The sequence below is a fragment of the Morchella sextelata genome (assembly GCF_020137385.1).
Source record: "Morchella sextelata strain SCLS chromosome Unknown scls_17, whole genome shotgun sequence".
Taxonomy (NCBI): Eukaryota; Fungi; Ascomycota; class Pezizomycetes; order Pezizales; family Morchellaceae; genus Morchella; species Morchella sextelata.
Window position 1 is genome coordinate 920365 of NW_025408632.1, and position 24615 is coordinate 944979.

A 24615-nucleotide genomic window follows, 5' to 3' on the forward strand; every position below is an offset into this window, starting at 1 on the left:
GGCTTCCCAAAGGGAATATAATTGCTTCCTGTGATCCCATTAGAAGCACCGGTCTCTCTTGTGACTATACGGCGAGTTCCATGGCGTAAGCCATAGCTAGTGGAGGTCTATAGCTATCAAGAGGTGCTGTTTCCCTTTCTTTTCGTGGAGCTTGACGGTGTTGAGGCACTTGAGTGAATGATATATCCTCTGATAGCTAGCAAATAGTTAATCATATCGATATGATCTACTGCCAAGATATCACACCCTTGCAGTGCCGCCCCACCCCTAGTCACGTGACCGCTCCGCCAAGATTCGTGATGCTTGGTCATGGTGTATCACTCGCGTGGGTTTTGTGAGTCAGCTTACGAGACGGTAATCTGGTCGTTATTTGTTGAGGATGACGCGTTTGTTTGCTGGGAGAGATAGAGGGTGCGATGTGGCTGATGTGTTATCAGATGGACACACAGTGATGGACAGCGCCGTCTAGTAGAAGTTGTGCTGGAGATGCTGAGATGATATGAGCATCAGCTGGCTGGTTTTGTGGGAGGTCCGATACGCGTACGAGAGAGTCAACTGATAGTAATTCTCGATATCTGAGTTGTCCCTTACGTGGAAGGTTGCGAAAGAGGTGGTGTCTTTTGTTGTTGTTATTCGGAGACGTACATGTATGTCGAGTTGGTTGTCAAAGAATGGAATCACATGGAATCACTCGAGCGGAAAGGCCCAAGGGTGTTGTTTAGTTACTCGCAGCCTGCTAATGAAATCTATACTTTACACAGACATCATCTTGTATCGAGGCCTTTTACGGGCATGTTAATATTCTCACCCACTACATGTATGTCCATAGTCCACATTGTGGTGCGTGTTACGCGCACAGGTGTTAATGTGACAGATGCAGCGGTTACGTGGCTGGACTCGGTTAGGCATATCTGTTCGTTTCTCAGACTCTATAAAACTACATGTAGGCATGCGGCACCGGCTTAGTCCAAGCATCATCACTCCTTCATACCGATGTCCGAGCAAAACCTCCGATAGCGAGATCCCGATCACGAGCAGTATGTTTGCATTATAGTTAGTATACTGACACATATCTGCATGTTTGTCCTACATATCATTTCTAATCTCAATTAGATGAAGATTTATCTTATAGAGCCTGTTCTATCAGCAGCAGAGCACCTCAAGAGCAGCTCAGGTATCGAGTGATACACAGTGACGGGGGCACCGCCTGCATACGCGCCTTTCCCAAAGCGCGTGTGTTACATAATCACACCCTGCGGAACACCGCCAGCCAGGAACACGAAAACCCGCACAGCAAGAAAGACACCGCGGGCCAGCGACTCCCCAACTGACGACGCGACACAACCCACAGCACATCACCGCACCGCACGTCATCCCACCGTCAACCCACACTCGCCCCCTCCCACCACACGCCCCCCACTCAAATAGCCCCCCCCCCCGCCCTCGCAATGGACCGCTCCCACCACACGCCCCTCCCACGCACCAGCGGCTACCCCCAGCCCCAACAACCCCCGCCCACAGCGCGCCGCGGCCCGGGCCCCATGCTTGCTTCGTCTGGAGGAAACCCACATCAGAACTTAACGCAAGCCCAGATTAACCAGCAGCACCAGCAGGCCATGCAGGAGCGCGAGCTGGCGAAGCGCCGTGCGCGCAAGCCGACGGATAAGACCATCCCCGAGGGCGTCGAGGAGATTGTGCCGGCGGTGGCCCTGTATCGCCAGCTGAGGGATATGGAGAAGAGGTATGATGCGACGATATTGAGGAAGCGCCTGGATGTGCAGGATGCGGTGAATCGCAATGTCAAGGTGAGTGACCGTCTGTGTTTGTCTGTTTGTGTTTTGGGCGGTGTGTGTGCGGGTTTCTAATGGGCGCGGCGCGCCGGGGAGGAATAGAACTACAAAACCCTGCGCCTCTACATCTCCAACACTGCCAAAGACCAGCCATGGCAGAACTCGGACCGCCCCCTCGACGAGAACGCGTTCGACTTCGACACGGGCCAGATCCCGACGTTCCGCGTGCGCATCGAGGGCCGCCTCCTGCCCGACGCAGACGACGACGCCTCCGAGCTCGACCCGGACTCGGACCTCGGCCTCGGCGACCCCAATAACCCGCTCCCGCCGCCGCCGCGTCGGAAGTTCTCGACGTTCTTCAAGAGCATCAGTGTCGAGCTCGACCGAAACAAGGATATCCACCCCGAGGGCAACGCCATTGAGTGGCGCAAGCCTGCGCCGAATGCCCCGCAGGGGCCGGCAAGTAATGGGCCGGCGGAGTTTGATGGGTTTGAGTTTGAGCGCAAGGGCGATGAGAATGTGAATTGTACGATTAAGCTCGTGAGGGATGAGGTGCCGGATCGGTTTCGGCTGTCGCCGCAGTTGGCGGAGTTGCTGGATACGAAGGAGGATACAAGGGCGGGGATTGTAATGGGGATTTGGGAGTATGTGAGGATTAATGGGTTGCAGGACCCGGATGAGCGGCGGACTATCAATTGTGATGCTGCACTTAGAAACGTACTTAACCCCCCCCCCCCCCCCCCCCCCCATATCTCCCTCCTTCCCTAGGTGTAAGGCTAGCTAACAAGCAGATAGATATTCCAAGTCGACCGCCTCTACTTCCCCCAAATCCCCGAACTAACCCTCTCGCACATCCTCCCCCTCGAGCCCATAACCCTCACGTACACCATCCGCACCGACAGCGCCACGCACTTCTCGCCCACAGTCTACGACATCACCGTCTCCATCGACGATCCCATCCGCGCTAAAATGGCGGCCCTGCTCAGTTCCCCATCGTACTCGGCATCGCTGCGCGAGATTGCGCAAATTGACGAACAGATTGCGGTCCTGGTACAGGCGGTCAATCATTCTAAGGCGAAGCGCGACTTTTGGAATGCACTCGCGATGGACCCCGCGGGCTTTGTGAAGAGGTGGGTGGGCAGCCAGAAGAGGGATTTGGATACGTTGAGTGGGGAAACCGGGGGAGGCGTTGAGGAGGAGGAGAGTAGGAGGAAGGAGTTTTATGATAGGGTGGGCGAGAATGTGTATTTGTTGTTGGCGAGGGGGAAGATGTAGTTGGCTAGTGGATTTTGCGGGGTAATGATAGTAGTGGGGGTTTTCCATTTTATGTCTTTTTTTCCCTTTCTCTTTGTGATTTGTGCTTTGTGTGCTTTTTTTTGAAGGGGGGGGGGGGGGGGAGGTGTGGCTGTAGACAGACTGGGGGAGATGGCGGGGTTCATGGGCTGTCACTTGTACTCGGGGGTTGGGTTTCGTGGTGTGATACCGTCCATTTCCATTTGAGGAAAGAAAAAAATAGCAGAATTAGTAGCGCAACATAACATCCCCTTCTCCTTCCGAGAGGGGAGAGGAATAAAAATTCAATTAATATATCTATCTAGTCAGGAAGAGAGCAAAAATCCAAAAATCCCCTATTAATATTGGCCTTCCTCAATACGTGGGGTGGGGTCCCGGTACTGCACTGGTTTCTTTGTAGTGCCTATCATGTGAGGTGTGGCTGAGGGCGTGTTGGGGCTTCTGGGGGGTACTTATATGGGAGATCTACATGTGTATACTCCTTACTCTGCGGGGTCTGGCGCCGGGCGTTAAGAATCAACCGGATCCAGTGAGTTATATGTGTTTTCACAAATAAGGTCGACAAGCCAAGCAGAAAAAAAGATAGACAATGTAAGTGTATAGGGCTTCGGTTTTTTATGCTGCGCTATACTACATAAGTAAATGTTCAATCATTAATGCCAAAACTTATGAAAATTTCCCACCGGTGGACAATTTTCATATATATTGGCATTATATGACCCCTTTTGGCCAAAAGGTCTACCGGTGGTAAAATAATTTACTACCGTTGGTAAAATTACTTTTGACACATTTACCGCCCCATACTATATGCGGTATCCGTGTATGAGTGCCTGGAAGTATAGACGAAGTGATAAGGCTTGGCAGGCTAGCTAGTAACAATGGGCTATAAGGCTTAGGTGGAGCTTAGCGAGAGAGCCAGTCTGTAGTTTAGCTAGTAAGGTGGCAAGAAGACAGAGATGTGGCAACGACTGCGGTAGTTAAATAAGGCGAAGGCTCTCCTTCCCTTTTTAGAAAGACATCACGAATAGGAGTAATCATCAGTTATAAGATACTTCAGCCTACATCTTCATGGTGAGTTTGGATTTGCTCCTGCCCGCAGATATATATGTTCTGGTTTTATTCGTGGGGCATTTCGACCCCGCGAGTGAGAATTGGTGTTGCGCATTCACGTATGCATGTTGGGGACTACAGATCCACTATAAAGGGGGAAATAAATGTAGATGCTTTTAATAGTGTACGTGTATGGTGCTCACGGGGGGAGTGTGGTGTAATTAATAATTAAGGGCCTGATTAGTAACTGGCCTCAGTAGAGAACAAAGTGGGTGTAATAAGGAGAAATCTACATCTCCAAACTCCGTTTCAGACGGATCCCAAATGGGCTCTGAATGTGAAGGATGAGAGCATAATGTATGATCATGAGGCGTATCAGTAAATAAAGACGTATAGATAAGATTCGCTGTATCTAAATAAAGACTTCTACTGTCTTTGTTTTCTTATACTGTCATTTCCATTGAGGTTGGGACGTCAGCTATCGGTAAGATTCGATTTGTGCCACAATTTAAGGAGATTGCCAGGTCCGCTATCCGGTTGTCCCAGGTGTCAGCAGCAGCAGGGTCTGTCCCAACCTCAATAGGAATGATAGTATATATACGTCCGTCGATTCGTTCTCGCAATTGTAATCGATGGCAACGCCACAACACCGTGTGCAACATTCCACACGAAGGCGTCTATATGTTGGGTATGTTTTCGTAGGAATGGAGAAAGGCTTCCGGTCCGCCATCTGATGACGGGTTGTTGCGGTCATATTTGCGTAGATTTGGCGTCATGGGATGTCACTCGGGTAGGTCTATTGATTGATTACTTCATTAATTATAATTGTACTCGCGCGTTAATTAAGTCCTGAGAAATATTGTGAGGTCCGCGTTGCTACCAAGAACTCTCAGTACTTAATTAATGCGTGACTATGCAACTCGGGTATGTATAGATCTATATAAATGATTTTTTCTTCTGCAATGGGGCTTTAAGTGATATCTAGACTCCCAGATTATGAGAGTTTGTCGTTTCTAGAATTCTGTGGTGTATTCATATTTCTGCATATCATTGTCTGGTTGACGCTGGAAAACGTAGACTGTCTAGATCTACCATACGTAACTATGAACGAAAAAAGGCCACTTTTACAAACCTGCTTCTCAAGCCTTTCATAAATTGTCATTACGTCCCAGACTTCCTCAGGCCCGTCCGCATCATCCCTTATACCAAACGGCTCTAGCTCTCACCACCACCACCATCTAAACGACCAAATACACATACATACACATATACAATGGTGAACAACCACCCCGCCCCGGCTCGCGCTCCCCCTAGTCATCAGGTATTCCCACCGGAAACCTTCCCAGTACCGCAGGGTACGGTGGACATGGAGTGGTTTGAGAAGAACGCACCTGTGGGTACTGTCAATAGAGAGTGGATGATGAGGCATGCGCCGCACGGAACGGACATAGAGTGGATAAAGAAGAAGTCGAAGCAATTTTCGGTCCATGGGCAGGAGTCTATACTGGATTACTATAGGAGGAAGTATGGGGACCCGATACCGAGTCGGAAAGAGATGGAGAAGGAGAAGGAGCAGGTGGAAATTAAGGGAGAGGAGAAACAGCATCAGGGGGTGGTGGAGGATAAGGATACGGGGGAGGGACCAGAGTCGAATGCAGGACGAGAGCGAGTGAGGTCGAGATCGGGGTCAGGGTCAGGGATAATGGTGGAGGTGATACCGGGGGCAGGAGGGATAAGGGGAAAGCTAGGGTCGAGGTTGGAGCTGCCAGAGACCGAACCAGTACGAGTACGAGAACTAGACCCTTTTTACACTGGTACCACTGCAGATGCCTTAAACAAAACTGTCACGCGTCCAGCAACGAAGTTCGAAGAACTTTTTATGGTCTATCCTGTTCTTCAGACTATTTTCAAGAACTTCTCGACTCGCGAGGTCTTGAAGTTATGCCTCACATCGGTGCATCTCTTCCATATAATAAAAGGATCTTTCCATGCTTTCTCGAACCATAAAACCCCTTACACGGGTATCATATTGAATGGTACAGAGTTCACCGATCAAAACATAATGTACGACTTCTTTTATCAACAGGGCGAATTGGATCGTTTCCTTTTTTCAGATGTCGTTGAATGGTCAACAATCAAACACTTGGTCCTTGATATGACACCTCTCAATCTCGAGATACTGGCAGCTATTGCCGAATGGTCAAGTTTGATAACGCTTAGTGTAAAGTATTGCACGAATCTTACTCTGGACGATATCCAAGTTCTTCTTGATCCAGACAATTCTCGTCGCTATGATGCGCTTTACTATACACACCTCCCAAATTACAATCAATCTTCCCAGCAGCTGGGCCCACGCAAAGGGCTTCTCCCTGACCTGGAGCGTTTATGCGTACGTACTTGTCGGTTTATCTACCCACAGTTCATGATTTACTAATTTGATTCCGTCATCAAGATATGGGGCCTCCCAAAAACAAGTTGGCAATATATTCCTGACTCAAAATATCTCACTCTCGATACCAGAATCGATGCTCGCGCCACAAGAGCCTACAGATTCATTGTAAGATATTGTGAAGAGAAAGGGATCAACCTTGATTCAGTCCCTTGTGGAAAATTAAACCACCATCGCTCGAAATGCTTTGGTAAAAAAACGAGACTGAGATTGTGGAAATCGAATCCCGAGGATGAGTTCTTTGGTGAGCAGCCATTCTCCGAGTCGTCGATATGGATGTGTGAAAAGTGGAAGGCACGGTGTTACGTTTGTGGGGAGGTCGAGGAAATTGCGCAATGCGCCTATTGCGATTCTCTGCGCCAGAGGATGTACCAACGTGGATTCTGTAGACAATGTGATCGGCATGTTCTCCAGTCCTTCGTGCTGCCATGTTTCTCTGCTAACAGTTCAGTTATGTCTGTTCTAAGTCGGAATGCGAAGGGGTGCAGAATATGTGTACGGAGTGTGGTAAGAGTTGCTTAAAGTACGTGCTCATAACGTTAACCCTCGTTGGATCAAGACACACTAAACGTTCCTTAGGTGTCGTATGGCTGTCCATCCACATAATACCTGTACGATGTGTAAAGAGTGGAAGTGCAGACTCCATGCCTCCAATAGTTTACAGGAGGCTTGCGAAAGTTGCAATTACAGTCGCTTTTGCGACAATTGTAGAACCGAATATACAAAAGATACAGCGATGTCATTTTGCTGCGTCTGTAGGCGTGATGTTTGTGATGTAAGTCGTGCCAACACTTATAATCGGGGTGCATAAAATTCTTTTTATTAACTACATATTACAGAGCTGTTTTACCACCTCCCCATTCTGCGATAAATGTATCCATGGCATATGCAAAAACTGCCGCGAGTGGAAGGATACTTATGGGCCTACAAATTGGGACAAACCAAACGCTAAAAGACTTTTCAGAAAGTTTTCCCTTAAGCACTTACCTCTGGTCAGGCGCTATAAGAAATGGTGCTGCGGTTTCTGCTTGGATACACTTCGGGAAAAACTTGATATATTTAAAAGGTTTGGAAGGTATCCGGAGGGGGAGCATGACGATTTTCTTTCGGATCCGGAGAGTGCAACGGAACAGGAACAGGAAGGGGAGGAAGAAGAGGAAGAAGAGGAAGAAGAGGAAGAGACTGATGAAACAGACGATGACGACTACGGCGGGATGGATCCAGAAGAGATTAGCATCTTGATAGATAAGGAACCGATCAGAAAAAGCGATTTTCATCCTCATGCCCCATGGAACCAAGAGATCACGGACGCTGAGGTTGAGGAATCTATGGCCCATGGTACGGATGAGTATGGGGATTATGAGGATGATGAGGATTATGAGTACGAGTGGGACGATGATGAGTATGACGGCGACGAGGAAAACGAGGGCTACGAGAGCGGGAAGGGCGACGCGAACGGTGAGGGCGACGTGAGCGCTGATCAGGGCGATACGGCTAGCCAGGATAGCTTTGATGATCCTTCCGCGCCGTGGAACAAGTAATGAAAAGACGGCGAGGTGATCACGAGTGATCGAGACTTTTGGGGAGCTAATGTTGCGCGGTCTGGAGCTGGAGGTCAAGTTCTTTGATTGAGGATCAGATCGTGTATTGTTTATTTTTACTGCCGTTTCATCCTATTTTGTTAAAGAATTCGGGCTTTGTGTATCAATGATAAAGTGCGTTTGACTGTATCTTTTGATTGAGCTGGCCCCGGGGGGGTTGGCTGGAAAGCGTACCGCTGAGCTCATGGTGCGTTACCGGAAGATGAATATAGAGTAATGCGTGCCACCATGAGGTTTTTGGTGAAGCATTCATTCCGCGCTCGTTTAAGTTCAGAAATAGAGGGTAGAGGCGTGAGGCTTGGAGTCTTCTAGTGCTTTTCTGTGAGGAAATCCCTCGCTATATGTTTGCGGTTTATCTGAGCCCATACCTGTCAGATATAACCCATCGCTTCTTTTTGACCCTTTGAATTGCCCAGAGCCTAATGGGAGTAGAAAGAAACATTCTCCCCTTACTCCCTCGGGGGAGGGGTGATATGAGTAAAGTTGATGATGCCAGTGGTGAAGGGAAGGGGAGAAGGAGGAAAGAGGGAAGAAAGATACATCTACTATACTATAAAAGAATATGGTTTGAGAAAGGTTTCGCTAAACCGGCCCAATCCTACATCCGACCCTGAGAGGGAGACCAAATTATGAGCGAGAAGCTAACTAAGATCATCAAGCTGGCAATAAATTTTGAAAAATAAGATTTTACAAAAAGTGATGCTGTGGCCATATACCCTTCGCGGGGCTATGGGCTCAATTCGCGGACTGGACTTTTGGAATCAACAGTCCGGTTTATTGTGCTCCTCATTTCCCGGTATATAATATACACCCCACAGCATCACTCCCACCCCCGGAATTGAACCCATGACCCACTGATGGTCATGTGGACTCAAAACACTCGGTGTAGCAGGACGAGCTGCCTACCACTAGACCACGCTCGCCCACACAACTGTCAGCGGCCCGGAAGTAACACTTAACGGGGCGGGACAAGGCGAGGGTAAGAGGAGCTAAGGAAACCTAACCCTGCCATGAACGACGAAGTACAGCATGATCCACAGCTGGCAACCCTCTTGCGTAGATATAACCAGATAAAAACAGCTACCCAGCCCTTGGTGGGTTCCCGCAACCAGAAAGCTGAGCATCGCTTTGTGCGATCATAGGATATCACTCGAGCGCCAAGAAAGCACCCTTCTCACCCCTGTTCGTACTTGACTGTGGCAACGGGTAAAAAAATAAGCCTCCAATTACGATTTGCTGGCGGAGGAGGCTTATATAAGCGTTTTGCACCCAAAAAGGGTCACTTTAGCATTACCTTGGTGTAAGCCTCCAAATCGGGTAATGCTCTGTCCCACATAAGGCATATATACGCCTTTACCTGCCCAAAAGCCTGATTTTAAGGCAAATCTTAGGTTACGTAATCATAATTAGTGGCAAAATAGGCATTATTTCGTGATATGTCTTAAACAGCGCTTATTTGAGCTCAACGCTGATTGGCTAGGAAGTATTATAGGTAGGTAATCCTGATATAGGGCTTATCTAAGCCGGGAAACTGTGGATGACTAAGCCTGTAGCTGAGCCGGGTAACTCCCTAATCTATGTAGAGGCATCCGAATCATAACTCATCTTTCCCTCCTAACCTCGTACAACCTTCCGCGCGTGATTTTGGTACGTTTCCTTCTACCTAGTACGTAATACATGTAGATACTAATCTTCGTTTTAGCCCTTTAGCCCACGATACCCTTGTTTTACTTTTACCCTTAATTAACCCTGTCGCGTCGCACGGGGCTTGACGCTTTGCACTCAGCAGTGCAACTAGCCAGCGGTGGGGTCCTACCCCCCACCAATGGGGGCGGGCATCGTGGGGCGCTTCATGGGTTCCTGTCGTTCACGGTCCTTTGGGCCCTGAACGTTCCCGACGCGTCAGGTTTGTGGTGTCAGCTTCGAGTCGACAGATAAGCGTCGTGAGCCTCTTACATGGGGACCGGGGTACTGGCTGCTTTCCTGGCGTTAGGGGATCCCTCCTGTATATCATTCTCCCAATTTTGGTGTTTACTAACCCCCGATACTGTGCCGCTTCACCCCTTTTAGATCGTTGCCTAGTCATCGGACCTGCCTTCGTACGCTTCGTACGAACGTGGCGGCATCGTCGAGAGATTAAATTTGTGGATGGAGCGGGCATCGCTTTCAGGCCAAACATGTGGAAGTTTGGTGCCTGCTCCGCGATCTAGATTAGGATCCGCGCACATAGCTGTAGTACGTCTTTTTGGGATATAGGGCTGTATTGCGCGATAATTAGGCATGTAATCTACGTACAATTAGACTCCAGGCACCGATTAGGAGGTGCATATGTATCTAGATACCCAAGCGCTCAGGTAAAAGTCGTGTTTTGGCTGTACTGCGCATCAAAACGGTGATATTACGTGAAATCGTATCGCGCGTATCGCCAAGAAACGATATTTTTGAACCCTAACCCTACTTTAGTAGTAGGGTTAGGGTTCAAAAATATCGTTAGTAGTAGGGTTAGGGTTCAAAAATATCGTTTCTTGGCGATAGGGCTCAAAAAATCGAAAAAACGACATTTCGGCTTATAATTGGGCCCGTACACTAGATTAGGGGGTATCACGACAGAATATTGCTTTTTAATCACATTTTATTGCTTTTTCCTAGACTAGGGTCGTAACGTCATGAATCGTAACAAAATCAACGCCTTTTGAGACATCAGGGGCATCAGGGGCACCAGGGGTAATTATATCGTGCATCTTGGTGGGTATTAGGGTGTGGATTCCGAGCTCAAACAGCACCACGTGGGGCTTTTTTGCCTCGAGCTCTAGTATTCCTTCCAGGCGCAGGGGCAGGTGCAAGGGTTGCGGCTTGAGCAACACCAGGCGAAATCGTCGTGGTGGTGGTGGTGGTGGTGGTGGTGGTGGTAGGCGTGGTAGGCGCAATACTAGGCGCAACCGCCCTAGGAGGTGTAATTGGTACAGCAGGCGGAATTGGTGCAGCAGGCGTAGCTGGTGCAGCAGGCACATCTTGTGCAGGGGTAGGCGCACGAGGAGTCTGCGCAATACCGGGAGTTGGCGCAATATTAGAAGTACGGGGAGCCTGCGCACGTGCAGGGGTTTCTTCGTGCGCCACTTCTGACCGCACCTCCTCTCCCCAATCGTCGTCGTTGCCCGCCAAATCTACCAAAACTTGGCCTGTATCCTCGGGTTGAGGTGCACCTCCGGAATCGTCATCGGGAAGCATAAAGAAGCGCGTGTCGTCATCAATATCGTCAAAGTCCTCGTCCCTGCCGTGCCTGACCTTTTTGCGCTTGGTTTTGGGTGGTTTGACGTGATAATGCGACAAATCAATGCCCTCCCACGCCGCCGATGCACCCAATCGGTCCCAGAATCGATTCAACGCCGTCCTATTGTAATCTGCAGAATAGGGTTTGTGGATATGCATCTTGGTAAACGTGCACATGTTGACGTAGATTACTGCACGGATTAGCGATTGACTGATCGCCCAAAGGGGGGGGTATTACCCTTCATCATGAATTGCACTCTTTTGGATGACTTTGCGATATCGACAAGGGGCTCCACCCAGTAGAATATCGACATCAGATTCTCGATATTGTAGGCTTTGGCGTAGTAGTCTCTGATTGCGTCGAGATTACGTGCAGATCGGAATAATACACCCTCCTGGGTAAGAGTCTGCTGCACGTGCTCAAAAAAACGTTCAATCGTCTGATGCTTAATCTGGTGGATACCGTTTTGGGTACGATTGCGTACTAGATTGAATATGGCGGTGTCCTTGACGAAATCGGCACCAAAAGCCGTTGAGATTAGAGAATCGATGTCATCGATCACGAATTGCCTCAGATACGTACGCCTTGCAAGGCTCTTCAGCACCCCAAAGAGGTAATCATTCGCAGGGCTGAGCTCTTCCTGATTGGCGCCTCGCTTGAATTTGGAAGAGCTCAACAAGGCCTTCTTTACCTCCGACAGAAGCCCGGTGCATTGGCTAGGGCGCTCACCGGCCAGCAAGCCGCTGAAGAAGCAGTACGCCATCTGCACATCCTCCACCTCCCAACGGCATCGATTTTTATATGTCTGGTGGCGTCACGTCAGTCAGTCAGTCAGTATCAGCGCACCTACCACCCCCTGCACCGTACTCACGTTGATCTCGAAGATACGCACTTCCTTCTCAGCGCTGGCGTCCGAATCTGCCATATCTGGCATACTGACGAAGATTGGCGATGGTCTGGTAGGTTAGCGATGGTCTGGTAGAGTAGCGATGGTTTAGTAGACTGGCGAGGTGTGGTGTGATATCTTCGTGGAGGTTGATGCTGGTATGTTGACGTCACCACACCCTACTTCCGCCTCATTGAGCCTCATATGGCCCGTGCACCTGCCTAATACGGCTAGCGCGGTCTTAAGATAGTCCTCAACCATCGTCAACCTCCACGAAGATATCACACCACACCTCGCCAGTCTACTAAACCATCGCTACTCTACCAGACCATCGCTAACCTACCAGACCATCGCCAATCTTCGTCAGTATGCCAGATAGGGGCCTTGATCTCGATCGATTCCTAGCATTACCTGGTAGGGCTATACACGCGTTAGGCAAGCGCAAACGTGACGGGGAGCGCCTTTGCACCCCAGATGCCGATAAGGACGACGAAGACGAGCCTCCTGCTGAGCACGAGCATCAATCTGAGCATCAATCTAAGGCAGATTTAGAGCCCGATTCTGAGCCTGATAATGACGAATATCCGGTGGTATCTGATGACGAAGGACGCCCTGATATCTTGGAAGGAAACACCGTTTGGACCGAGCAATTGGCAGAGCAAAACGCCGATATAGAGGAGGCAGAAGCACCCGTTTTGCAGGAGGCGGAGGAGGCGGAGGCACCCGGAGATGCAGAAACGGTGCCTGAACCGACGATTGCTTGGAAACCTCCTACTTCAAAGCACCCAATGAGCCCGTTTCTTTTTGCTTTTGCTGTTTGGTGTGATAGGGTTAATATTAGTCGCCCAGATTACGCTGCTTTGCTCGAGGTAATACACCTAGCACGTGACAACCCGGATGTTTGGAAACACCTCCCAAATACGCTCGACACCCTCCAAAACCATTACCAGGCACAGATACCCGCACCGCCAATCTACGAGTGCAAGATCGATCTCAGATTAGATAAGATGCCAACGGGTCAATCAGGGGCTGGTAAAGCCTATTTTTTTGACCCAATCGAGCTGACACAGACGATATTACGCTCTAAGATGAGGCAGCACATGCATTTTGGTATGGCGCAATTGGTGGAGGAGGCGTCAGAATTGTGGCACGGAGAGGCTTGGGCGGAGTCTATTCGCACGTGCAGTGGTGTATTTGCTCGATATCCTGACGGTCTTACACCCTCCTAAATTGCACCCAATTCTAAGCAAATCAAGACTGACTAATCAACAGGCTCTCCCATATTTCCTTCTGATTTTGTCACGTATCGAGAGTCCAATATGCTGCATGCTGGGCGTGTACGATGCATTTACCAAGACATGCGTACCGCACCTACCGCCGGTGCACCTACCGCCGGTGCACCTACCACCGGTGCGCCTACCACACCCAATATCGTCGTATATTTAGAGCCCGTCATGGGATACGTCGATTTGGCTGACGATATCAAGCCTTTGGTGACGCACCCACCACCCCACCCTGGAGAGTGCTTCCTAATCGAGGACATCAGGTTGATATCAGCCAATCAGATATTCGCTAGATTAGGTGAAAACGTCACATTTGATCGCGATTTCCGTGACGACAGAGACCTCGCTGAAGAGGCTGAATTGCTCGGCAGTCAAGAGGCTGCTAGAGAGGGTGCTAGGTTAGCACGTCAGGCAGCACGTCAAAACGCTGGTATGCGGGTGAATCAAGCCCAGGCACCAAATCTGTAACGGAGCCATTTCAACTGTCTGGTGTATGAGTGCACACAGGGCCCGGTTACATGCTGAGAGTTATTGTTAGAAGCCAGTTGCACGGTGATATGCAAGTACCGGCAGTGTGGTTAGCTACCAGCTGTTAGAGTAACTACATTCCGGGCGCTAGGAAGGGGATCTATTCATGGGAGCAATGACTGACGAGTCTATGCCTCGCCAGTGTCTAGAAGATCGGCCAGAGTGAAGCTCTGATTGTCCGGTGATCCACTGTATCCTCGGAGCATTGTAAGTCCGCCGAAGGGCAGGGACTATGCTAGGGAAGTCTACAATAAGCGGAAACTCTACAGCAATGATTAAGCTTACACCTGAGCGGCAGCTCATCCATGCAGGTCCTCGGTTGTGTGGCAACCAAGGCTGCAGGTGTCATAAAGGCTTTGACTAAGGGTGGTTGCCTTGGGTATCGGAAACACCTGCTGACGCTTAGAGAAAAGCGGGGTAGCGGTGGTATTGTTTTCCGGTACTGAGGGAAGGCCCACCGGAACTTAGTAAAGGAGTTAGGAGCAGAGGACAGAGGCCTTTGAAGTATAAGTACTCAGGCTCATTCTCGCCCTTCAGTCCTGTTCTCTCCAGTCTTAATTAAAAAAGGAAAAAACCAAGTTCTTATCGGTAGCAGAGCCCTCAAAGATTATTGAGTTCTAGCGATAGTATCTTTGAATAATCTGCAACCTGATTGTCTATCTTGCACGGCCGTCTCTATTCTATACAAATCTATTTCTCTTAGAAAGGACCCCCGTTACAGATAATCTTTGAGGCTCAAGTCACCTTCAGATTATTCTTCCTCTATACCAAATGTCCGCCCTCTCGGCTCCAGATGCACCCCTTCAGATTGAATGGCAGCCGGTGCCCCTCCAGCTTGATGCCACCGGGCAGACACAGCTTGTCAAGAAGCCCAGGACCGCTCTACAGACCTACATTCCCGGCTGTGAGCCTGTCTGGCAGGATACCGATGAGGTTTCCTTACAACAGTTCTTCACAGAGCTTCAGACCTACCTCCAGCACAGCCTGCAGAGTCAGTTGAACCGAGGCAGTCAGGCACTGCTCATTGTACAAGAGCGCCAGGCAGCACAGAATGCTCTGATGGCAGAAGCTCTAGAGTACATGAGGTCGGAAGTCAACTCTGTTCAGGAAGAGCTTCGGAGGTATGCAGAAAGAGATGAACTGAATGCCGATGTTGATGCTATGGAGATTGAGTGGACCAATCCGGCCACTCCACCAGACTTTGTTGCCGAGATACAGAAAGCTCTTGATGAGGGAAGGTTGGTGGTGGGTAGACCAGCAACTCCGGCACCACTTTCAGTCTCCAGGTCCTCTTCCAGAGCAGCTACCAGGACAATGCAGCGGAAGACCAGCCCCTTTGCAGCATTTCCGGTCCGATCCACTAGGAGAGTTATCCCTATTGTGCAGCCAGCGGTGGGGGCTTCACCCTTACCACCTAGCCGCTTCGGTGGAACACATCCACTCCTTGGAGGAGCCGACCGATCCTTTGACTATGAAGGAGAGTTCTTCTCAGGTGCAGGCCGAGGACCTCCTAGTCCGCTAGCCAGGAACCCAGGAAGGTTTACCATGTCTGGGGCTGCTCAACCAGCAGCAACCTCACCACTGGCCAGCAACCCGGCACCAGTAGCACCTGTGGCCCCTTCTGCTGCGGCCACCGCTCCCCCTCCAGCTCAGGCACAGGGAGGAAGTGGCGGAGATCAGAATCCTCCAGCTCAGGCACAGGGAGGAAGTGGCGGAAATCAGAACCCTCCACCTCCAGCAGCCCGCGCTCCCGCTCCAGGAGATTCGGATAACTCTGACAGCTCAGACTCGGAACCAGAAGGTGGTAACAGAAGAAATTGGCGGAGATACCTTAAGAAGAAGTTGGAGAAGCAACAGAGGAATCTGTTGGCAATGATGTCCCAGCAGTATCAACCTCCGACCACCTCCCACCCTTCTACTTCCACCAGGGCTCGAGAACCAAAGGATCTCTGATCTTAGTAGTGCCCGAAGTTATTAGCTATGTTGAAAAGACAAAGAGAAACAAGTTCAGAACCCGCTGTTAAGCAAAGAAGGTTGGAACAGAGGCTTCCCTCCTTACCAGTACATGGAAAAAGACCTATACTGAAGGCAAGACTGTCATGGACGGTCAAAGGAAAGGATGAAGGCGCCCAAGGGTCTTTCCTGTTTGACACCGGTTGTACAGGAGCTATCCTCAATCAGAGTTTTGTCAGGAAACATGGAATTCCCTTAGTGCGGCGGGATCAACCTCTGACGATGTTTGATGCTCAAGGAGATGTCATGATGGGAGGAGGCGAGTATTACACTCACCCGGTCCGCATGACTATGGGAGATCATAGGGAGACACTCCGATGGGAAGTGGCTACTTTGGAGGAAGGAATGACCGGTTACCTGCCAATTAGTTGGGCTAGGAAGCATAACCCGGACATTAACTGGGAACTCAATACCATGAGCTGGAGGAGTGACTACTGCAAGCAGAATTGTCTCCCAGCGGCCACCAAGATTGAACTAATCTCTCCATACCAAATGATGGAAGAAGAAGAGACGGTCTATCAATTGGTTGGTTCAGTATGGCATGACGAGGACGGAGGTGATATTGCTGAGAAAATACACCATCTATACCGGGATTGGGCTGATGTGTTCAGTCAAGAGAAGATTGAGGAAATGCCGTCGCATTCCCATAATGATTTGAAGATCAAACTCTTGCCTGGTACCGCTCCCCCATTTGGCCCGCTGTACCCATGTTCCGCTCCAGAGTTGAAGGCCCTCCGAGAGTACCTGGACAAAGAATTGTTTTCAGGAAAGATCTCTAGATCTAACAGCCCTGCTGCGGCGCCCATACTGTTCATTCCTAAGAAGGATGGGACATTGCGGATTTGTGTGGACTATAGAGGATTGAACAAGGTCACTGTCAAGGACAAGTACCCACTGCCTATCATGAGTGAGCTCAGAGACAGGTTGTTCAAGGCCAAGATCTTCACAAAGATAGACCTGAAGAACGGCTTCAATTTGATCAGGATAGCAGAAGGTGATGAGTGGAAAACCGCTTTCAGAACCCGCTATGGACTGTATCAGTATAATGTGATGCCATTTGGTCTATGCAATGCTCCCTCCGCTTTCCAGGCAATGATCAATGATGTGCTAAAGGAACTACTGGATGAAGGAGTAGTTGTCTACATTGATGACATCCTCATCTACTCGGAGACTGAGAAAGAGCATGAACTATTGGTCAAGAAGGTACTACAGAAGCTTAGGAAGGCTAAGCTCTGTGCCTCGATCAGTAAGACCTCCTTCCATGTCCGAGAAGTAGAATATCTAGGCTATCACATCTCGGAAGAAGGAGTATCAATGTCAGAAGACAAGGTAGAGGCAGTTAAGGAATGGCCGGTCCCTGAAAATATCAAGGCAGTACAGGCATTCCTCGGATTTGCAAACTTCTATCGCCGCTTTATTGAAGGCTTCAGTAAAGTTTGCAAACCATTAACTGACCTCCTGCAAAAAGACAAGAAATGGTATTGGACGGCAGCACATGAGCAGGCCTTTGAAGAACTCAAGAGGCTGTTCACAAGCGCTCCAATCCTTCTTCATTTTGACCCTAGTAGGAGAACGGTGGTCGAGACAGATGCCAGTGATTTTGCCAAGGGGGCGGTGCTCTCTCAGTATGGGGATGATGGGAAGCTACATCCGGTGGCATTCTATTCTAAGAAGTTCTCCCCTGCTGAGATCAACTATGACATTCATGATAAGGAAATGGGTGCTATTGTAGCCTCTTTCCGGGAATGGGAACACATGCTCAAATCTTGTGAGCAAGAGATCACGGTTTTTACAGACCACAAGAACTTGGAGTACTTTAATTCTACCAAGGTTCTCACTAGGCGGCAAGCTAGATGGTCTGAAGACCTCGCAGGCTACAATTTTAAAGTTGTCTACAGACCGGGAGAAAAGAATGGCAAGACTGATGTGCTATCTAGGCGCTGGGATCACCGCCTTGGAGAGGGAGGTGAAACTCTGCAGCCAGAGCCACAGACCTTTTTTAGGCCAGGTCAATTGGTTTTGGATCCTGCAAAGCTAGCGGCTGTCAGGGTGAATCAGTTGCAGAATACATTCTTAGAGCGCCTATACACGGCTGCTAAGAAGGATAGTTTCTGGCAGGAATTGCACCGCTCCCTGGTTGAAAGGAAACCAAATTTGGACCAGAACTTGTCGGTCAAGAACGGTCTCATCTTCTACAAAAATAGATGGTATATACCCAAAGACAAGAATCTTCAGATGGAAATACTGTCCGATACCCATGACTCTAAGGTGGCTGGTCATTTTGGTCAATTTAAGACACTAGAGAGGGTGAAAAACAACTTCTTTTGGCCCAACATGGATAAGGATGTTGAGGAATATGTCCGGAGCTGTGATAGCTGCCAGAGGAATAAGACCTCAAGACATAAGAAGTTTGGTATGCTCCAACCGTTGGAGATACCCTATCGGCCATGGACTTCCATCTCTATGGACTTCATTGTGGGACTACCGGAATCTAGTGGGTTTACAAAGATCTGGGTAATAGTGGACCGTTTTTCAAAGATGGCACACTACATCCCTCTTCCTACCCTCAATAAGACGGAAGATTTGGCTAAGTTGTTCTTGAAGGAAGTTTGGAGACTCCATGGTTTACCTGATGACATAGTCTCGGACAGAGATAGCAGGTTCATCTCTCACTTTTGGCAATCTCTCATGAGTCTCCTCAATGTGAAGCTGAAGATGTCCACATCTTTCCACCCCCAAACGGACGGTCAAACAGAAAGAGTTAACCAGACCCTGGAACATTACTTGCGGAGTTATTGTTCATATCAACAGGATGACTGGGCAGAACTCTTGCCTTTGGCAGAGTATGCATATAACTCGGCGGTCTCTGAGTCTACCAAAGTATCGGCTTTTTATGCCAACTATGGATATGAACCCAGGACCAACTGGCCGGCCCCAAAGGAAGGAGTAGAATGGAATAATCCAGCGAGCGAGGTCATGATATCTCAATGGGAATCTATCTGGCAGGCTATGAACGCCAGCTTGGGTAAAGCTAGATTAAGGATGGCCCGGTGGTATGATGCTCATGCCCTGGCACCGCCTGAAATCAAGCCCGGAGATGAAGTAATGTTGGACCGGCGCAATGTGCAAACAAAGCGGCCTTTGGGAAAATTGGATCAGAAGAAGATGGGACCTTTTAAGGTCTTAGAAGCTATTGGTACCCGTGCCTACAAGCTCTCTCTTCCCCCTCAAATGGGAATCCACCCGGTCTTTCATGTCTCTCTTCTGGAACCTTACCGAGCACCGGTAGATCCTGAGAGAAGAGTTCCACCACCGGAACCCGAGGAGATTGAAGGAGAACAGAACTGGGTTGTCCGAGAGGTAGCTGATAGCCGGGTCAATAAGAAAAGGAGACGAGTGGAATACCTAGTGCTGTGGGAAGGTTATGAAAACGAGGATGCTACATGGGAACCTTGGGAGCATCTCAAGAAGAGTGCTGAAGAAGCCCTTCGGGATTTCCATATGAGGTATCCTAAGAAACCCAAGGACAAGCGGATTGTTGGGGTGTAGATTATTCCCTCTTGGGTTTTCATTTCCTTGCATATCATGGAGTTTCTTGTCATATAGAATGAATGGTAATAGAATGGTTATAGATCTCGGAGACCAAGATCCTGGAAGAGGGGAGTGGTGTAACGGAGCCATTTCAACTGTCTGGTGTATGAGTGCACACAGGGCCCGGTTACATGCTGAGAGTTATTGTTAGAAGCCAGTTGCACGGTGATATGCAAGTACCGGCAGTGTGGTTAGCTACCAGCTGTTAGAGTAACTACATTCCGGGCGCTAGGAAGGGGATCTATTCATGGGAGCAATGACTGACGAGTCTATGCCTCGCCAGTGTCTAGAAGATCGGCCAGAGTGAAGCTCTGATTGTCCGGTGATCCACTGTATCCTCGGAGCATTGTAAGTCCGCCGAAGGGCAGGGACTATGCTAGGGAAGTCTACAATAAGCGGAAACTCTACAGCAATGATTAAGCTTACACCTGAGCGGCAGCTCATCCATGCAGGTCCTCGGTTGTGTGGCAACCAAGGCTGCAGGTGTCATAAAGGCTTTGACTAAGGGTGGTTGCCTTGGGTATCGGAAACACCTGCTGACGCTTAGAGAAAAGCGGGGTAGCGGTGGTATTGTTTTCCGGTACTGAGGGAAGGCCCACCGGAACTTAGTAAAGGAGTTAGGAGCAGAGGACAGAGGCCTTTGAAGTATAAGTACTCAGGCTCATTCTCGCCCTTCAGTCCTGTTCTCTCCAGTCTTAATTAAAAAAGGAAAAAACCAAGTTCTTATCGGTAGCAGAGCCCTCAAAGATTATTGAGTTCTAGCGATAGTATCTTTGAATAATCTGCAACCTGATTGTCTATCTTGCACGGCCGTCTCTATTCTATACAAATCTATTTCTCTTAGAAAGGACCCCCGTTACAAAATCAACGCCAGGCACCAAATCACGGTATGCCCCCACCTCCGCCTCCAAACCAAGCCTTCAACCCTACCGCATTAATCAATATACGCAGGGTAATCAACCTATCAAAACGCTCGATTAGGGCAGTACGTCTTACCCACCCAGTCAGGGCAGAGCTCGAAATCAAGGCGTACGGTAGGCAGGTGCTTGAACGTGATTTTGTATCACGTGCAGGGCAACGGCCAATCAGATGCATGCCCCAGATGACGTTTATCGACGGTTTTGGCTTATATCGCAATATGTACAGATCGCTGACAGGTGGGTGTATGGCGTATACCCCCCCCTTTGTGATTTACCGTACTGACTGATGCGCATCAGGGGTATATATGATACCGTCTAACCTACCAATCAGAGAGCGTACCAGGCTCGTTAATGTCTTTCCCCTGACGCTTGGACCACACGGTAGCGATTTGCGCGACGTTTTAGGGTGCCTGGAAACGCCCTCCAAAAAGCTCGAATCCGGGGTAATAATGCAGATTCCGTATGGCGAATCGGAGGCGCTAGTGGAGGCGTTTGTGTCGTCATTTGCGCTAGGGTATCTAGGTGATATGCCTCAGCAAAACGAATGCGCTGGCTTCCTGCGCCAAAACTCTGCTTTCGGGTGCAGAAGCTGCCTAATACCATCAAAAGAATACGGCAATTTGGACTACGATATCACCAAAAGAGGCAGATATCACCACGTGACGCTAGATATTAGGACTAAAGCGTCAGATATGCCGCCTACTAGGCGCAAAGCGCATCTCCGAGCGCTGGGTATCAACGAGCTGCCCTCCCCTGTTTTGACGTCATTAGCTCCCGCAATTGACGTGTGTAGGAGCTTTCCGCCTGACCCCCCCCATGCCGAGATGTCCGGAATAGGGCGTTTACTTCAGGATCTTTTGATCGACAATCTCCTGTTGCCCAATCAACGTGAGGCATACGCCTCCGTCTTCCGGAAGCAAGCCCTACCACCAGGCTGGTGCAGGGTGCAAAACCCCCTACGTCATCGCAATTCCTGGGATTTGAGCGAGCAAAGCAGGGCTTGTGTCATAACGGCGATGGTTTTGCGTACCTGGCTGACAAATCAACGCCTCCAACCTGCCCTATTACGTGCTATCAGAGCAGAGTATGATGCAGAATTGAGTCCTGATTTGCGCCTAAAAGAGTGCGATATCGTGACTAGGGTCTATAGCCAGTTAGCATCGAGCTACACCCTGATTACCAAGCACTGCTTGAGCGCTGATAACGTGCAGAATATGAGCTCTTCAACGCTAATTTGCCGATCTCTGTCTCTTAGGCTGATCAATTGCGCGATTAGCGCAGGTACGCGGGGCAGAGGTGGTGTGGCATCACGTGCCTCCTCCTCAGGTGCCTCTCCAGCACCCATCAACGAAGACGACGATATCTCTGAGCCTGGGAGCCAATTAGGGGGTGCTCAGCCACCAAAGGCGTCAGCTAACGTGCTCGGGGGGTGGCTGAATCGACCAAATATCCACGTTGCAGTGCATTATCACGATTACTGCAGGCAATACGCCACTATCTGGAATACCAACGTCCTAATCGGAGAGCAATATCACCGTCTTTTCAAACGTCAGGTGACACACACCAACCACAAAGACGTTGAATTGCATCTTCTCCGCCACGACGGTAGGAAAAAGACCGTTAGATTTGTCCTAGAAGGCGCTTTCGAGGAGTCAAATCCGGAGATATCACGTGCCTTTGCTGATCTCAAGAAGGTGTGCCCTACCCTAATCGAATATCTGCTACCAGCGTCTTCACACCAATATCTAGAGAAAGCAGAAACAGGGGTAGAATCAGCACCAAATCACGTCAATCCCAGGGTTTTGGGTCGAGTTCCCGCCAATTACGTCAGAAACACCGCCCTTTTACCTACCAAATCACGTGCTTCTGGCGTCTTTGACGATATTCTCCGATTAGCGTACAAAAGGGACTATTTGCGCCCAAATATCGTCGATTTGGGTGCTAAACCGTATGCTTACTACCAGCGATTCACCTTTGTCGATCCTACAGAGCAGAAACGTATAGGGTTTACCAAAGGCACATATATTACCCTAAGAGCACCAAATCAGGGCGATACACCTCCACTGGTAGGCCAAATCGAGTATATCTTCACCCACAAATTGCACCAAATCGAGCGCCTATTCGTACACGTGCAGATATATGACGACACCGGAAAATTAGACCCAATATCATCGATTCCGGTGCTCAAATCAACCAATCGGAGAGCAGTATACGGGCTACCCGCTGTATCGTCAAAACGCCTCTATATTCTGCCTTTTGACCCGTCAGAATCGTCTTTAGATAGGCGCTTTTGGTGGTGCAATTGGGACGTTAGGTTCTGCTGATTTATGCTAAAAGGGGTGCACTAAGGAGGGTGTGGTGCGCAATAGGGGTGCACTAAGGAGGGGTGTGGTGCGCAATAGGGGTGCACTAAGGAGGGGTGTGGTGCGCAATCAATAGGGGGTTGGGGTGCACTAAAAAAAGCACTGTACTGTACGATTAGTAATTGCTTAGTAATAATATAAATACGTGCTCTAATATAATACATATCCACCAATAATCATGCCGAGGTATTGATCGTTATTTAATAGAGAGGTATATATGAAATTAAATCTTAAATAACGCTTATTTTTGTAAAATCTTATTTACCCGTAAGGCTAAGATAACGTATATTAATGTAAAGAATACTTCACGATTAAAGATTATATAGTCATTATTTTCAAAGATACCTTATATTGAAATAAGCGATCATACACCGCGTAAGCCTTTTGTGAACTAATGCTTAATCGCTGGAGTTCGTCGTTAGAGACTTGAAATTAGAATAAGCAATATACTACCCAAAACGGTGATATTTGCCTTATTTGAGCCTACCCTAATGATTATTTTTTTACTGCTTCCCGCAGTCAAGTACTTCTACTCTTGACCGTTTATGGTTCTTAGTTTGAATCACCCCCCATTTTCCCCTACAAAATCATTTTTGCGGGGGGCCAGTCCATATACCGAGGGTTAGGGTTATGCGATAGAGGGAGAAATATACCCCGAGATGGGAAAATACAAAAATCTTCTCTGTTCTTCTTCTTATCACACGTGACTTGAATAACCCTGCAATTGCAAGTGAAAGTGGTCAATACAAGCCATATATATTAATAACATGTAGCCACGAGAATGGAGGCAAATTATCCCTTCGTTTGCCGGAAAACGCTGCCCACCCTGGCCCTGAAGTTGGTGCACGCCTTTGCCCACGAATCTCGTTCAAGATCTTTCTTATTAATCTAATCGATAGTGTGATCTAGTGGGCAACTTATCTTAGGACCCACTCCAGCGCATAGCCTATCAACAGTAGTTCCGGTAGCATAGTAGTTAAATAATGCGTCTGCCTGGGTATCAGTAGGACGTTTGCCAAGGAGATGGGGCTAGAATCCTCTCGGGGCTCTTTTTTTCAGCGGCGGGGATATGTAAATCATAAATCGGACCTGCTACCCGTAAAAAAATATATTCCTCGGCCAGAAGCACTTTTATTCTTTATCTGTTCTCCTATCCCTTGGACGCATGAGACACTTGGAGAATCTCTCTCATGCATTAGTGCGAGTTGGCAGTCATGTGACCTAGAATTTTGCTGAGAAAACGTCCGGGTAAGCAGTTTACTGCATTTATCGGTCTTTGGAATACTCAGAGATGCCAAAAACTTCGCAAGTTGCTGCTTTATTACAGTAAATCGTTTCTCAGATAGGCCACACTAATGCATGAGAGAGAGATTCTCCAAGTGTCTCACGCGTCCAAGGGATAGCTAAGCCCTCCTTGTGGGTTAGGTGTAATGTCAATCTCTCTGGGTCCATAATGGTAGCTTGCACTATATTAGCTTCTCGCTTGATAGTTGCTTATTACTTGTATACGTATTTAGGCAGTTTTACCCTTACCCCCAATGAGCTTATCTTTAAACTCCGTCCAATCAATGATCAGG

The 24615-nt window shown here is 48.9% G+C and overlaps 8 protein-coding genes across 8 annotated transcripts; 6 read left to right on the forward strand and 2 right to left on the reverse strand.

Moving 5' to 3' along the window:
• Positions 1-1448: 1448 nt before the first annotated feature.
• H6S33_004351 (uncharacterized protein) lies at positions 1449-3065 on the forward strand (the record flags this gene model as incomplete). Its single annotated transcript, XM_044835703.1, has 3 exons — positions 1449-1805; positions 1893-2507; positions 2586-3065. 3 exons carry the CDS (start codon positions 1449-1451, stop codon positions 3063-3065), a joined length of 1452 nt encoding a protein of 483 aa, XP_044691089.1.
• Positions 3066-5406: 2341 nt separating this feature from the next.
• On the forward strand, positions 5407-8123 carry H6S33_004352 (uncharacterized protein; the record flags this gene model as incomplete). Its single annotated transcript, XM_044835704.1, has 5 exons — positions 5407-6522; positions 6586-6983; positions 7034-7105; positions 7162-7357; positions 7422-8123. The coding sequence occupies 5 exons, from the start codon at positions 5407-5409 to the stop codon at positions 8121-8123; spliced, it is 2484 nt and encodes an 827-aa protein (XP_044691090.1).
• Positions 8124-8169: 46 nt separating this feature from the next.
• H6S33_004353 (uncharacterized protein) lies at positions 8170-8625 on the reverse strand (the record flags this gene model as incomplete). Its single annotated transcript, XM_044835705.1, has 3 exons — positions 8170-8204; positions 8358-8491; positions 8552-8625. The coding sequence occupies 3 exons, from the start codon at positions 8623-8625 to the stop codon at positions 8170-8172; spliced, it is 243 nt and encodes an 80-aa protein (XP_044691091.1).
• Positions 8626-10955: 2330 nt separating this feature from the next.
• Positions 10956-12388, reverse strand: H6S33_004354 (uncharacterized protein; the record flags this gene model as incomplete). The annotated part of the gene is made up of 3 exons (XM_044835706.1): positions 10956-11644; positions 11692-12259; positions 12326-12388. The coding sequence occupies 3 exons, from the start codon at positions 12386-12388 to the stop codon at positions 10956-10958; spliced, it is 1320 nt and encodes a 439-aa protein (XP_044691092.1).
• A 740-nt stretch (positions 12389-13128) lies between these two features.
• H6S33_004355 (uncharacterized protein) lies at positions 13129-14091 on the forward strand (the record flags this gene model as incomplete). The annotated part of the gene is made up of 2 exons (XM_044835707.1): positions 13129-13552; positions 13613-14091. The coding sequence occupies 2 exons, from the start codon at positions 13129-13131 to the stop codon at positions 14089-14091; spliced, it is 903 nt and encodes a 300-aa protein (XP_044691093.1).
• Positions 14092-14922: 831 nt separating this feature from the next.
• On the forward strand, positions 14923-16104 carry H6S33_004356 (uncharacterized protein; the record flags this gene model as incomplete). Its single annotated transcript, XM_044835708.1, has 1 exon — positions 14923-16104. The coding sequence occupies one exon, from the start codon at positions 14923-14925 to the stop codon at positions 16102-16104; it is 1182 nt and encodes a 393-aa protein (XP_044691094.1).
• Positions 16105-16131: 27 nt separating this feature from the next.
• Positions 16132-17291, forward strand: H6S33_004357 (uncharacterized protein; the record flags this gene model as incomplete). Its single annotated transcript, XM_044835709.1, has 2 exons — positions 16132-17224; positions 17278-17291. 2 exons carry the CDS (start codon positions 16132-16134, stop codon positions 17289-17291), a joined length of 1107 nt encoding a protein of 368 aa, XP_044691095.1.
• Positions 17292-21124: 3833 nt separating this feature from the next.
• Positions 21125-22999, forward strand: H6S33_004358 (uncharacterized protein; the record flags this gene model as incomplete). The annotated part of the gene is made up of 1 exon (XM_044835710.1): positions 21125-22999. The coding sequence occupies one exon, from the start codon at positions 21125-21127 to the stop codon at positions 22997-22999; it is 1875 nt and encodes a 624-aa protein (XP_044691096.1).
• Between the last annotated feature and the right edge of the window lie 1616 nt (positions 23000-24615).